This window comes from Lonchura striata, chromosome 3, assembly GCF_050655825.1.
Source record: "Lonchura striata isolate lonStrDom1 chromosome 3, ASM5065582v1, whole genome shotgun sequence".
Taxonomy (NCBI): Eukaryota; Metazoa; Chordata; class Aves; order Passeriformes; family Estrildidae; genus Lonchura; species Lonchura striata.
In genome coordinates, this window is record NC_140705.1 from 63,072,310 (window position 1) to 63,086,680 (window position 14,371).

General features: G+C 40.9%; 1 protein-coding gene across 9 annotated transcripts in view; it reads right to left on the reverse strand.

Moving 5' to 3' along the window:
* Positions 1-7,062: 7,062 nt before the first annotated feature.
* ARFGEF3 (ARFGEF family member 3) overlaps positions 7,063-14,371 on the reverse strand; it is an 85,856-nt gene continuing 78,547 nt past the window's right edge. For all 9 annotated transcript variants that reach the window (XM_085575303.1, XM_077782140.2, XM_021553073.3 and 6 more), the window contains one exon: positions 7,063-14,165. In XM_085575303.1, the coding sequence (XP_085431429.1) occupies positions 13,974-14,165 (192 nt within the window). In that variant the 3' untranslated portion in view covers positions 7,063-13,973. The remainder of the gene's footprint in view (positions 14,166-14,371) is intronic.

Genomic DNA, 14,371 nt, shown 5'->3' on the forward strand with positions numbered 1-14,371 from the left:
ATAACCAGCTGGCAGGTGCTTCTGTGTCCTTCAGGTGGGAGTGGTGTTAGTTTCTGTCCATTCCCTTTTCACTTGAGCAATTAAGCAATTCTGTTTTGTACTTTTTTTTGATAAATCTTCATTATATTGAGATTTTAGCTTTACTTTTTTTTTTTCTTTTTTTTTTCCTAAAATAAAACATCTTCTGAAGAGAATTCTCCTCTCCCCACCAAACTAAACCCACTGTTACTTCAAAAGATAGACACGACTTGGCATAGCTCTGCCACAGTTCTGGAGAGCAGTGTTTGAGGACAGGGTCGACGTACTCACACTCTGAAAAAACAGAGGCAGGGAGACCCTGCTACAAACCCTGCTACAAAATGTGTGCACACTGTGACTGTCCCTCGGAGTAGGGAGCAGCAGGAGGTGCTGCTGAGATATCGATCCCAGATCCCAGTGCTGCAGATGGGCAGCTGAAAACAAAGTCATTAGAGAGAGTGCCAGGGAGAGAGCTCAGGCTGCTGCCAGAGCAGGGTTGCCTCCTACAGAATACCCCTCGAAGTTCTCTGAGTGAGATAACACCTGAAGAGCTCTGTGATCATGGCAGAGTACTGGTGGCTGAGTGGTATCCATCTGATGCATAGATGGATAGCTCTGTCTAGAGCTATAGGGGTTTTATTAGGTACTTTTCTGGTAATTTCTGTCAATCTAGGTTTGATCCCTCCCCTTCATTTACATTTAGTCATCCTTACCCTGAATTCTTGATTTCTCTTATTTAAGAGAAAAACCTGCCACTTTATTTAAGACTGCATATCCACCAGCACACGCTGCATGTCACTTCATTCCTATTTAGCCAAAATATAGAAATTCTTTGTTTTAGTGGGAAGGGAGTGGGGGAGGGGTTGGTTTTGTGGCTGGGTTTCTGGTGATTTGGGTTATTTTCAGCATTTCTGAAGGGCCAGGTGACCACATTATGCTTTGGGTTGCATTTGCTTTTAAAAGTGTTGCCATAAACTTAGTGAGAAATTAAGCATTTTGCTACTTTATAAGAATGATATTCTAAAAATAAACAATTTGGGGTGGTGTGGCTGCAGTCAGGTCAAGCTCCACACTCTCCCTTTTGTACACTTTTATTGTTAATATTGTTCATTTTCTTATCCCATTGCTGTTTCTAGTAAATAGTTCTTATCTCAACCCATAATCTTTGCCTTTTGTGGCTCCAATTCTCCTCTCAAATCCTCTGAGAGGGAAGAAGGGGAAAAGGGGGTAGATGAGCAAGTGGTGTGCAGTTTCGAGTTTCAGTGGGTAGCACTAAATTGGGGAGTACCATTCCTAAACCATGATGGTAATTTAAGGAAATAAACTTCTAAGGAGAAATGTGAATGTGTGGTTAACCTTCAGGTGAGTTTTTAGAAGTAAGCTTTTAAGATTTACTTTGCCTATTGTATTTGATGTTGCTTTACTCTGGTGGTTGATCTTGTGTAGTGCTGGGCAGGCTTTAGATACCCTCAACATATCTGCATATCTCACGTAGTCTTGTGTTCAATTTTTTGTTCAAACTGAAGCAATATTCTGCTAGAGTATTGTGAATCTCTGAGTGAAATCTCTTGAGACTGTATCCAAGTACAACAGTCTCTGTGTCACTACTTGTTGCTAACACAGTAGATTTTATGCAAAAGAATGATCATGTCTTTATATAGCCTGATTGGCTGGTATCATCTGCTGCCACAGCTATTATCTCTAGATTCCAAAAAACATCAACTGAGAGGCTTTGAGTAATTTTGTACTGTTTTGATTGAAATAAAACACATTTTCTGTACAGTTCCAATTCATACCTCAATTCCTAAAGTTTAATCTCCTGATTTGAACCTAAAGACTTTTACTTCAAACTTAGGGAGAAGATACAGCCTCCTGCAACCTGTAGAATAAAGTTTGCTATAGGAATGAAGTATATTAAGAAAATCTTGTATATAAAAAAGGCCCCAAATCTGCAGCAGTGAGAATAACTATTTTCTCAAGTGCACTTGTTAATGGTTCAACTGGCCAGCAAAATTGCAGTCAAGCCTAGGTTTTAGGGTATGAACCTTGTTACACAAAGGGAGGTCAGTTAGCCTTAAATGCATGATAATAAATGTTAATGAATGCTAATAAGTGCTAATAAAGCAGAGTTGATGGCATGCATGGACTCCATTGGTACCTGAAAGGGCAGAGAAAAGGGAAAATTTCTCCCCATCAGTCAGGTGGGAAGTGAGGGACTCCCAGGCAGGTGCCCACCTCTTTGGGGTGTCCTGCTGGTGCAGCAGGTGCCGTGTGATGCTGCTGAGTGTCACTCTGTGGCAGCTGTTCAGACTCCCCATGCCTGGTTTTGCTTTATGACGCTGTTTGCATCAATTGTGCCACATTCGGTGTGGTGCCTGTCCTGACTGGCTCCTGTGCCTTGCGCTTGTGTGTTAGTGGGCAATGTCTGCTGGATAAGTAAAAACCCATTACCCTTGTAGGTGCTAAAGCTACCTGCTGAAAATGGTGAGGGGAAGGCTGAAGAGCTCCTAAAATGGAGCTATAGCCTGGAAAATAAAAGGTCTGCAGGCGGAGAGGGAAAGGGATGAGTTAAACACAACAAGCAGATGTTTCCAGTGTAAAAGCATTTCAGAATTGACCTGTGCAAGGGCTTAAGGATAAGAACACTTGTAACAGTGGGGTAAAGGCACTGCCACAGTTTTTTTGGGCTGGAGACATTAGAGCTTTGCAAGTGGAAAGTATGCTATGGGACTGGAAATGAGTCTCAGTGTTAGAAAATGCAATGTGTCCTGCAATACCCTCCATAGCAAACCATAGATACAAAGGCAAAGGCTTTCAGTGTGGTTTTTTGAAAAGAGGCTTAGCCTGACAGAAGGGAGTGGCATGGCAAACCCATCCTGAAAGAAACCTGTTGTCTGAGGGATGTGTATATATTTAGAGGGGAATAATTGCACATTAGAAATACCTGGGCAGTTGAGCTGCTCAGAACCACTACTCGGCATGGGCAGCTTTACAAATAACAGGTCAGGTTTTCAGTTAGGAAATGCAAACTGCAGCCCAAGAATGATATGCTGATGTTAAGGTGTACAGACGTATGTGAAAGTGCCTTCTGCAGTAAGCTGATGCTAAAATCAGGGATTATATGAGAAGGGTCAAAAGAGCAGCAAAATATAGAAAAGATTCTACTCAGGGGCTTGGTGTGGTTGAATGGATGATCTGAACAGTTCTTCCATATGTGCAGTCCTTAATTCAGGAGTCTGTACTGTCATTTGAGAGAGTATTGAGAAAATATCCACTGCAGTGACCCACTTCTGGATAGGGAATGGGAGGAGAGTGTCTGTCCCGTGGTGCATTCCAGGTCAGCCTGCATGGACTGCATTGATGCTGCATGCAAAATGTTGTTCTGTGTGAAGCTTCAGGGTCACTCAGAGCTGTACAGGGGGGAAAAGCCTAAGGCCAGGCTGATTAAACGTGGATTTTCTCTTTGAGGAAGAAGTAGATTTTGCTTGGGCCAGTGGTGGACAAAGGGAATCAGTCATGGAAAGAACATCTGAGGCAGTTATTTCATTCTGCTACAAGATGGGGATCCTCTCACCCCTTTTCCAGGCATACCCTCCTCACACTCTGTGTCAAGTGAGTTGGTGTGTTAACAGCAGGAGGAGCCAGGTGGCTGCTGAGGGGCAATGGGGTCTGTAGGGGTGAGTATTCACATTTTGCCCAGGTTGTAGGGGCAGCTCTAGGCCTGACTGGTTACAGGCATTTACATTCTGATGCTGCTCTTCAGGGTTTAGGATTTTTTTTTTTTTTAAGATTTCTTTGACTCCAAGCATTATATTTTGCTATGTGCAGGGTGTAGCCTTCTTGAGAGGGATGCTTGTCCAGTCAGAATGGCTTGGTTTGATGGCTCAGGCTCTAAAAGAGACACTCAAAATTATGTAGTTTGGCACTTGTGTCTTGCCCTGGGTTCCTCTTTGTCATCCAGTTTTTCTTCTGCAGTCACTGCAGATCTGGGATGTTGTCTAGAACAACAAAGCATACCCTGTATACCCCACAATCTCAACACACCCTCAGAAATGATCATCCTTGCCTTACTCTCAGCACAGCTCTACCTGAAAAATTGAAAATGTGTGAGAAAAAAATTATCAAACGACATTAAAATATTTGCTTTTTTTTTTATTTTTTTTTTTTATTTTTTTTTTTTTTACCCTTCATGCCTGGCTTTGCAAACTAATAATCTTTATTCTCTTGGGTTTGGGGCTGATCACAAGAGTCTGCATTGAGATATTAAATTATTTAGTGTCCTTTTAAAAGAAAAGGTAATGTATGCAAGAGAGATGTAAGATCTGCTCTGGTGACCAACCCCGTAGATGAAATTTAAAAACAACATTTTTGTCAGGGCTCTTGTGCTTGTGGTAACACCATTGCAATTTTACCCAGAAACCAATCCCATCTTTTCTCAAGGGACGATGAATTGTTTTTGCAAGCAAGCAAACCAACCTAAAGGCTTGTCACCTTCCTCTCCTCACATGAGTTACTGCAATAACTTTTCAAAACCATTTTTCACTTTCTCATTATGTTTGACATTATTGTTTCTCAGGCTTGAAGATTTGTCTTTTTTGACCTCCTAAACAAAATTACTTATAAAGATAGATTTCAGTACAGCATCTTACACAGTTTTATTTTGATCTCTTCCTCTCCCTGTAATCTTTGGAACAAAGAACCTGATTTGAAGTACAAAGCGGTCTGCTGGGAATATAATGTAACATTTAAAAACATAGTAAATAATCTATAAATGATAGGCAGAAAAGTATTCCACATTATTTTAAGTAATTTTGTTTGACTGTGGTAGGGAATGAACATAATAAGAGATCAGAAGTGGTCACACTAGCCACAGCAAAGAAAAATATTTCATATCTTCTCAGAGCTGGCAAACGAGAAGTATTGTCTCTGCTTTATGGATACTTATTTCCCAGCAATTACAGTGCCGGCAAAGGTACAGATCTCTTGTAAAAGCAAAACAAAAAATCATCCAGCCTTATTACTATGAATTTCTATCAGGAGTCAGAAAAATGCAACCTGGCTAATATGTTTGGTTTGGTATTTTTTTTTTTTTGTTTGTTTGTTTGTTTTTTCCTTCAGTATGAGAGTAGGACCTAGCTGACCTGTGTTCTGATTAATTTTGGATTCTGTCGAGTTTTGAAATCTGGATACTGACTGCACTCTTCTAGCACTCTGTGTCATGCATTTGGAAAAAGACTTCAATTTGTGTTTGTTTACAGTGATATTAGATGTTAAGAGGTTTATCCTGATGCTAGCTTCTTTGCCAGAAGCTCCAAAATTAGAGAATCACCCTGAATTTCACATAGCTCTGTGGACAGAATCCTGACCTCCTTCTACTTCTTTCAACTTCTGCCATAGGTTTGCTCAGCGAATCAAAAGGTTTCTTCATCTGGAAAACATGATCAGGAGGTATCTGTCCTGGAGAAAGCATGCTTCCAGCAGGCTTACTGAAAATACTGTCCCATTTTAACCTGAGTGCTTAGGGGTATGGATGTGACAGTAGTCTCCTATGCAACCCTACTGTGCATTACCTGTTACATCCGAAGTGTGTTTCCCTTTTGTCTTGTACCTGACGTACCCGCTGGTATCTCTAGATTGCCTTTCTGTATCCCTCCTATAATCAGTCTTTGCTGCTGTTTTTTTGTTTTGGGTCTTTTTCTCCCCTCTCTTGCCAGACTATCTCACAGATCTAAAACTCTGGGATAAGCAAGAGGTCAGAGTATGTGTTTAGATACTTTGGGCCATTTTGAGGTCAAGGAAAATTTACTTGCTTGGTTATTCATCCCACCTGTAAAATGGTTAATAGTGACACTGGGTGCTCCTTTGGCACCCTGTCAAAAAATAAAAATTAGTTATTAAGAAACAGTTAGTATGGCTTGGTACCAGGGGAGCTTTTAACATTTTGTTTAACACAGATTAACACTGTGTAGCCAGTGATAAACCTAGATTGTGAAAACATGAATGAGTTTAGTGAACCCACTGAAGCGAAGAGGATGTCTGAGATTCAATGATGTGCCTGTTTAGTCCCTTTTAAAAATTCCTTTATTGCTTTTTGAAATATTTGTTGACAGCTGTTTTCTTTGGCAAGTATTCTTAACACTCCGCTCCTCAACAGAAAAACAAGATCAAGTGTCTTCTAGGTAAGTCTAGTGGCAGCAGAAGCCATGCTAGCCTGACCCCAGCATTAGTGGGAAGGCAACTGGGAATTTGCACATGTAAGGAGTGAGTGGAATAGTGGAGTATTAGTTTCTGTATTTACTCTGTTGCTGTTTCACCTTACTGAATGCTGTTTAGGAGGAAATGAAAATCTTTCTAATGGGATCTAAATGAGATGTGTGGAGCAGCAGAAGGTAGTTCACTGGAATGAAATTAGATCTGATGGTTGGGATTTAACACACTCTCTTTTGCCAGAAGTGTGTAAGATTATTAAAGCATCACAACCTCATTTGGTTGCTTTGTAATCTGTTCTTAACCTTCATGCTGATGAGGCTGTTATGTAACAACCAGTGAAGGCCAGACCTTATGGTGCTTCAGTGTATAGGAGCCCAGGCCCAGAGACCTCAGTGGGGCCAGGTGGAAAGGTGGCTGCATTTTCCCTCTTGAGATTATGTGGAAAACTTGTTTTTGGGCTGTGGGTAGCATCCTTGACCACAGAGAAGTGTATTCTAAGGTTTACTGTATGATGCTATGTCTTGTCTCTGAAGGAGGGAGAAATGTTTCACCTGTCTAGATGCATCAAAACTCTGCACCGCATATACTTGCACCTTTAACAATCTCAGTAGTTTCACTGTTCCCCACCCCACAAACTCAGACTCTGGCTAGAAGTGCTGGAGGAGTAATTTGTCAGTGTTTAGATCTCAGTTCCCATCAAAAACACATAGCAGTTCAGAGTAACGAAATTCCCAAGGTCATCCATGAAAACTGCAGTTCCTGCTAGTACATACCTAATATTTCAGGTTCTTTCTCTGCTCTATTCCTTTGCTTCATCAGGAACTGTACAATAACTTTCATTAGACAAAAACAAAGCATAATTTATTTTGCGTTTGCATCTTTATTCTACAACACAAGCAACATAAATAGTTTATACTTTTTGTTTTAAAATATTTCCATTTCAGAATTCAGTCAGAATAAAATATACACAAAATACAATTTGCAAGCCAGCTGACAGTGACTGCCCAACCACTGGACACCCAAGGACCATACAAAGCTAGCGGCACAACAGGACATGGTGGACACGGGGAAGTGCTCTTCTGAAGAAGAGCAGAAAGGTAGAGGAAGGAAACATGGATGAGACCATGGAATTGCAGATAGGTATGAACTCAGCAGAAGGTAAACCCAATGTAAGCACTTGTTTGACAAGGTAATTTATAGTCTCTCTTTAGAAGTACTATTGGCTTCTCCTGAATATACAGCTAGAGAGATTAAGTCCTGGGAATCATGTTTTGTGGTAAAATGCTTCCTCTGGCAGCCATCATCATGGAAATAAAATTTGATTTTTTTTCCTAAATTTTCAAACAGAAAAGACTTAGATCTTTGGTGAAATGGAGTGTCCACTCCCTTTGGCTTGCTTTCAGTTCTAGTTGAAGGGCCTATAGAAGTATGTTTGCAGTCTCACAAAAATGACAAAAGGTGGGGAGGGGAAAGTGGCAGAGAAGAGGAAGTGGGGGGAACTGAAAGAAGATTCTTGCTGTTGTCATTGCACATCTTCAATCCTGTGCTCCCATCTGCTCTAGCAAACAGCGTGCACTACAGGGCTCTGTCACCACCATGCTCTGCCCTTCCTCGCTGTTCTCCCTTTGGTATCGAGTCCCGTCTTCCTCTGCAGAGTGGGGGGCTCAGGTGTCACAGCCTGATTGTGGAGGAGATATTTGTCCCTTGCTCGAACTTGTGTACCTATGCCTGTCTGCCAGCTCAGCTCTCTCACTGCAGCTTGCTGCTTGTGGAACTGTGGCACTTCACCATAGCCCAGAAGAACCAAATGCGTGGACAGGAAACAGGGCCTGATGCTCCATGGGAGTCAGACAAAATTTACTGAAGTACATAAACTACTTTTTGAAAAGTGGGATGTTGGAGTAAAATGATTTAATAGATCCTGTTGCCATGTTTCTTAACCAAAAATTCTTTCCATAAACTCAGCCCCCTGGTTCAATGTGGCAGTGTAGGCTATGCAAACCTCAACTTGTGATTTTGCCAAAAATTGGAATTTGAGGGATCTGGTTCCACAGGCAAGCTCATTATTGCATTAATCCAGGATCGTACAGCGTAGCTCCACTAATATCTGCAGAATTAGGGTATTTCTTCTTCCCTCTGCTTTTAGTTTTCAGCTTGGAGACCTTGGAGAACTAAGTGAAAAGACTGATGCACACATAGTCCATGTGTGTTTTCATTTTTAATGTTTAAAAAGCCAGCACTGCTGGGCTTTTTAAATGTTTGGCCAAAACTGTTTGTTTAGTATTATATTAGTGTCACACATAAAGTATCTATTCTGAGGGGAATTAGTGGAAATTACTTCTACCTTGCAGTTGTACAACTTCTGGAGTCACAGGCATGTTGCTGGTGAGGGCTGCTGAGACCCTTTGGTGATATCCCTATAGAAGCTCCACTCAAATTAGGGAGGCTCAGTGAAGAGGGATTGCTAGCTGCCACATACTTTTATCTACATTGCATAAAATCCAACATTTGTGCTTCTGTGCAATGGTAAATTGGTCCTTTACACTAAAAGAAGAGAAATTTCTTCTGGTAAATTGATGGTATCATCTTACTTCTTCAACAATTGTGGAATGATCAGCAACTGAAAAAAAACTATTTCATGTCATATACCATGATGAGACCTGTACACAGGTCTTCCCATAAATTACTGTGACTGGAGTAATGAGTAAATAGCCTGCTTAGACACCTTAGACACATCTTAGTATAAAAGGGCGGTGGAAAGGAACCACTTCACTTCTTTTGTGAATTAAAATAATTTAGTACTAAGAAATGGCATTTCTAAAACAGATTACTGAAGGTGACAATAGCCAAACCACACGCACAAATTCTCAACAGGCTTCTATACACATAAGCTAGGTGAAAAATAAATCCCTTTGGCTTGCTGGATCTGTGAAAAAGTGAGGGTTCTAGTTTTGCAGTATAGGGTTGTGTAGGACTGTGTGCTGGCCACCATGGATTTTTCAAGCAGGAGGTGTATGGAGGACAGCAGCAGAGAGTGTGACACAAAAAACTTTAGAGGACTCCCCCTTTCCTGAGAACTTGTGAACCCCTACGTAGAGATTGAAGAATTCAAGGACTGAGTGCTGAGTATTAAAGATCCCTAGCTACTTAACTTCCATTGATTGTGACAGCTTCAGCACTTTGAGTGTGGGCCCAAGCTGTGAAGAAAGGTTCAAAGTGGAGGCAGAATATGGAGCTGGACTCTACTTTCTAACTTGTTTGCCACTTGGTTTCATGCCAGTGCTGTGCTGGGCTCTGCAGTGTTGATACCAATATTGAGATGCTTCTATATAAAGTACAGGTGAAGATTGCACATGGTACTTAGAGGTGGGGGTTTTATCTTTGGTGAGTGAGGATTTCTCAGTGAATTTTACATAAAGGTTTAAGTTTTAAACAGAACTTGAAGCTCAAACTGAAAGGGAAAGCACCTTACAAGTTGCAGGTGTAAACTGTGCATGGCCTTGACATGAGCAAGCCACAGTGCAGATGACATAAATTTTTCATCTGTCATGAGGCAAAAGCTGTGTTGCCTGTGCTGGGAGTTGTACAAGGAAAGTATTGCTCAGGTCTGTGTAAATATTTTTCTAATAATTCTTTCTACATGGTAAATTAAGTCAGTTATTCCCAAATTAGTGTTTATCCCTAGGAAAGTATTAAATCTGTATTTTAACATCATAAAGACATGAAGGCATGTTAACTAAGAGATAGTGGTGGTAATTAAATGGTAGCTCAGAAAAGGTACCAGAATAATGCGTGAACCATTGCTGGTGTGACAAAAATACATAACACAGCAGATAAGCATGTTACTAATGTGGATAGCTCTCTGAAAATATGCTGAATTCCCAGAATATGGCAGTGACTGGAGCCACATGTATCTGTACATATACATGTCAATAATTTCATATGACTGCATATGTTCACAGTGCAGAATGATGTGCAAACATATGCAATGACCTGAGACCATGTAAGCTGGGGTCAAACCCTGCCCCTGTTCTGTAGGAAGAGGATTGCTTTCCTGATGAGCACTCTGCTTTTCTCAGCTTTAAATATTTGCACAGTGATGACCTATTTCATATGCTTAAAGGTAGTTGATGCTGGGCAGCAAAAACTTTCTCTGTTAGCAACTGCCTACAATATTTTAAAATGACATGTCCTTGCCTCTGCTGGCTGTGGTGGCCCTGAGGAGGGCAATGTGAATTAGGCAAAGGCAGCAGAGGTGCAGCTCTGGTACCTGAGAAAGATGTCAAGCTATCACATCTTCTTTTTTAAAGCATTTCAGTTGAGCAAAATTTACTGGGCAATCAGTTTTAAAAACAACCGGCCAGCTCATTTAAGAAAACCAAACCCAATTCCTATAGATATTTATGTGACAAAAAAATAAGGGCAAGAAAAGAGAGGTGGTTGTTAACCAAGACAAAGAGAAAGAGCAAGCTCAGGCTGCAATGCAGAGAGGCTGGTTTGCTCAAGGTTCAGATGTTTGGTTCAACAGTAAAGCTGTCAGTACTCTGCCATGCATGAGGTTATAGAGCTAAAAGTAAGGTTTGAATGGGATACATGTGTGAATACACACGTGCATCCAAGGACTACTACTGCTACTGCCTGAGGTGCTTCCTCATTCACAAGCAGAAAGCAGAAAAGCCAGTGTAGCATGGACATGAGTGGGGTGTGCAGTGTAGGGAATTCCCCTTATGAAGCTCAGGACAGGCTGATGCCAGCCCCTTTTCCTCGGACTGTTCTGGCAGACTTCTCCTTTGGGCTAAAAGCTTGCTTTATGAGGTCTGAGCCATGAAACAGGCCACACAGAACCTATGAAATAGTGATATCGCACTTTTATTATTCTATGTCTTTGGAGCTTACTGATGTCTATAGCTAAACTAGCAGAAAAATTTCTGAGAATCTGATGAACCAACTGATTTTTATTTATCTATATTTTGAAGGTGCATCAGAAAGCTTTGGCTTGTTGTTGTGGTCACTGAAGTGGCCATGGGCCACTCTCCTCACCTGGTTACCATTTTATACACACAAGGAAAAGGAAGAGCAGCACATGCTGAACTTTGCTCTGTAAATTGCTCGGTAAATAATTGCTGCTTCAAATATTTCTTCTCCCCTCCTTCTAAATTACATTTCTGGAATTATTCTAAGTTACTTATGACCTTTAAGGGAGGCGTCTTAATGAGTAGAGGCACTGAGGATGACAATGGGCACTTTGCATAATTTGAAGGACAAAGTTCCAAACAGGCCAACAGCAACACAGCAAATTTACTTATTCTCATTACCCAATGTGATATTTGTAGTGTAAGTAGTTAAAATGAAATTACATTTTAGGTCAAGATGGTGGCTAATGAGGTAACACTAGGTTATACTGTCTTCATGAGTTTGAGGGAGGTGGTGGTAATGGTAATTGGCACTCCTAAAGCTTTTGTTTCTGATTTACAGAAGAATTTTGTATTGCAACCACAATGCAACCACAGTGTTTCCTAGATTCTAGGATCTCTACTGTAGTCCTGAATGATTTCACTAATACTGCTATAAATTTATTTCCCCTACATAATTTAGGGATTTGCTTTAGTTTTAGATCAGTACAGCAAGGACCTACATCCATTCAATGCATTTATAATGAAAACCATCAGAGGTGGCTGCTTTGAATATTGTTTATTATTCTGATTTCTGTTGTTGCCTAATAAATGTCGAATATAAACTAAACAGTATAAATGCCAAATAAAAACTTTAATAAAAAGTGTAACCACACTTTCACTCTGCCTAAAGATGTATAAGAAAGACATGGCAACAGAAATCAAACTATGCTACTACTCTCCCAAATTCCAAAGCATAATCTAACTGTCCCTGAGGAAGTGTTAAGACTGTTGGGGGAAAACTGACAATTGAAAACATTATTAAATTAATAATTCATAAAGTCAGATTAGGTGATATAAAAGAGCTGGTTTTGCAGAATTTTGATGTCCTTTAAATAATTTAGCAAAAGGAACTTTTTAAATAAAGAGAAACAGCATGACTGGCACTACAGAAAGTTACGGGACAAATACTCCTTGCACAAGACTAGCAGGTGACAAATGGAAAGTAGGCAATGGAGGGAAAAGGCAGGAGAATAGTGTCAGAGCCTTTGTAAACAAAGCAGCTTGGGAGATGGCTGTTCAGTGGAGCTTCTTGGCCCCCTCTGTTTTTCCAGGTTTAAGATGCTAAAAGCAGTGAGTTTTGCAAAATCCAGGCCTTACGTAAAGAGATGATCTTTTTAGGATGCTTTGGAGCACGGACTGAAGCTGTATATTTAGTTGGCATGCACATTTTAAAAGCCTTGGGAGAAGAGCATTAAGGAGTCACCCAAAATTAAAATCAACAAATTTTCAAGTTATCAACAGGTGATATAGCATGGGAGTATGGGATGAAATGTCCCAAGGGCTGTGACATAACTCGTGCAGCAAGGTAACCCCTTGCTTTGTATAGTGTGAAAAGCATCACATATGCATTTGACAACACAACAGTCAATCCTTCCCCTTCTTCTCCCTTTTACTAATAACAGCAAATTGCAATAGTCCCAGTAGGAGTGCTGCATGGAGAGGGATGTACCTCCATGAGGATCTGTCCTTTTCTATTTACAGCAGCAGACAAGAAATGAGAGAGAAACAAGAAATATACCTCCCTTTCACACCATTTTCCATCTTGCTTCAGCTCCAAGTGGAGTGATAGGCTACATCTAACAAAGGTGATAAGGTTGTTTCTGGCTACAGCAGCTCTACATAATCAAACATAAATTTCCAGTAGAATAACAGCTGCAGTGGTGCTTAAACTGGAACACTTTGCTTAATTGAATGCTGGATACTGGCACATGCTGGTAATTTGCTGTGGTGTGTCATCCCCACAGCTTCACAGGAAAGAGCAAAACAAACTTCCCTTTTGCCCTTAGAGGGAATTAGACATGTAGCAAAATGCTCAGCTGTAGGCATAGGTGAAGAGGCAGCCAGGGTGGTGTTGCAGAGAGGGCAGTTTGACAGTGCCATTTCTCTTCGACCAATACTCCATAAGAGCAATGAAAGGATCAATAGTCTGTGCTTGGTTCACCCATCTTAGACCTGGGAATTTTTAGCTACTCCAAATGGGACTACAAAGGCTCTTCTTGGAGCAAAATAAATTTCCACCTTCTCTAGTGAGTGACACATTTAGTTACTACAACAATCTTTAGTTGGCTATCCTCCCTCATAGCGATTTTTGAAGGGAAGATGTTACCCTAAAAAAATGTCACCTTCTTACTTGTCCTACAGCCCCACCTTTTCACTGACTTGGATTTATTTATTTATTTATTTACTTTCTAAGTTACATAGGTTTACTAACCTGGTTTGACACCCACATGACAGTTGCAATCACAGCTAATTTCAAGTGTGGAAGTTTTCCTGCAGTTTCTGGTGGCTCCCACTGCTGCAAATTTGAATTAAAATGAAGGCTATGAAATGCACCTCTTCTGGTAGGAGCCTGATTTAGGGATAGGTTCTGGGTTCCAGGGCCATGCCAGATCCTCTAAACAGACTCATGCTTTGCCTCCTTTGCTGGTGTGAGTGATGGAAACACAATCTCAGGTGGACAGACAATATAAATAATTTCTCACCAACAAATAGGCAATTAATGAACCCCAAGTACTTCTTCGCTGTATACCTTGAATGTCTTCTGCCTTTTGCAACAGAGCACAGCTTGGTTTAAATTATGATATCGTAAACTCGGCCCACTCTTCCCAGCCATTCCCGTACTGCCTGGCGGACACGGATATCTGTCACATGGCAAGTCAGCTGGCTGATACAGGGAAACACTGCTGGCTGCAGGGCTGTGAAGGTTTGGTCTGGCAGAGCCTGAATCTGGTTGAGAACTGTCAGCACCATGTTGGTCCATGCCTACGAAGAAATTTGATATAAAAAAACCTCTTTAGGAGACACTTCTAAATAGGTGAGCCCAGTGGTTGAGGCAGAAAATAAGGTATCAGGTGGCTGCAGTCTCATGAAGCAGACTGATTAATGCCACAATATTAATTTAATGTTCCTAAATCACTTGACTTTGTATTGCAGGTATCATGCTCACCCTTTCCTTTTTTTGTCTCACA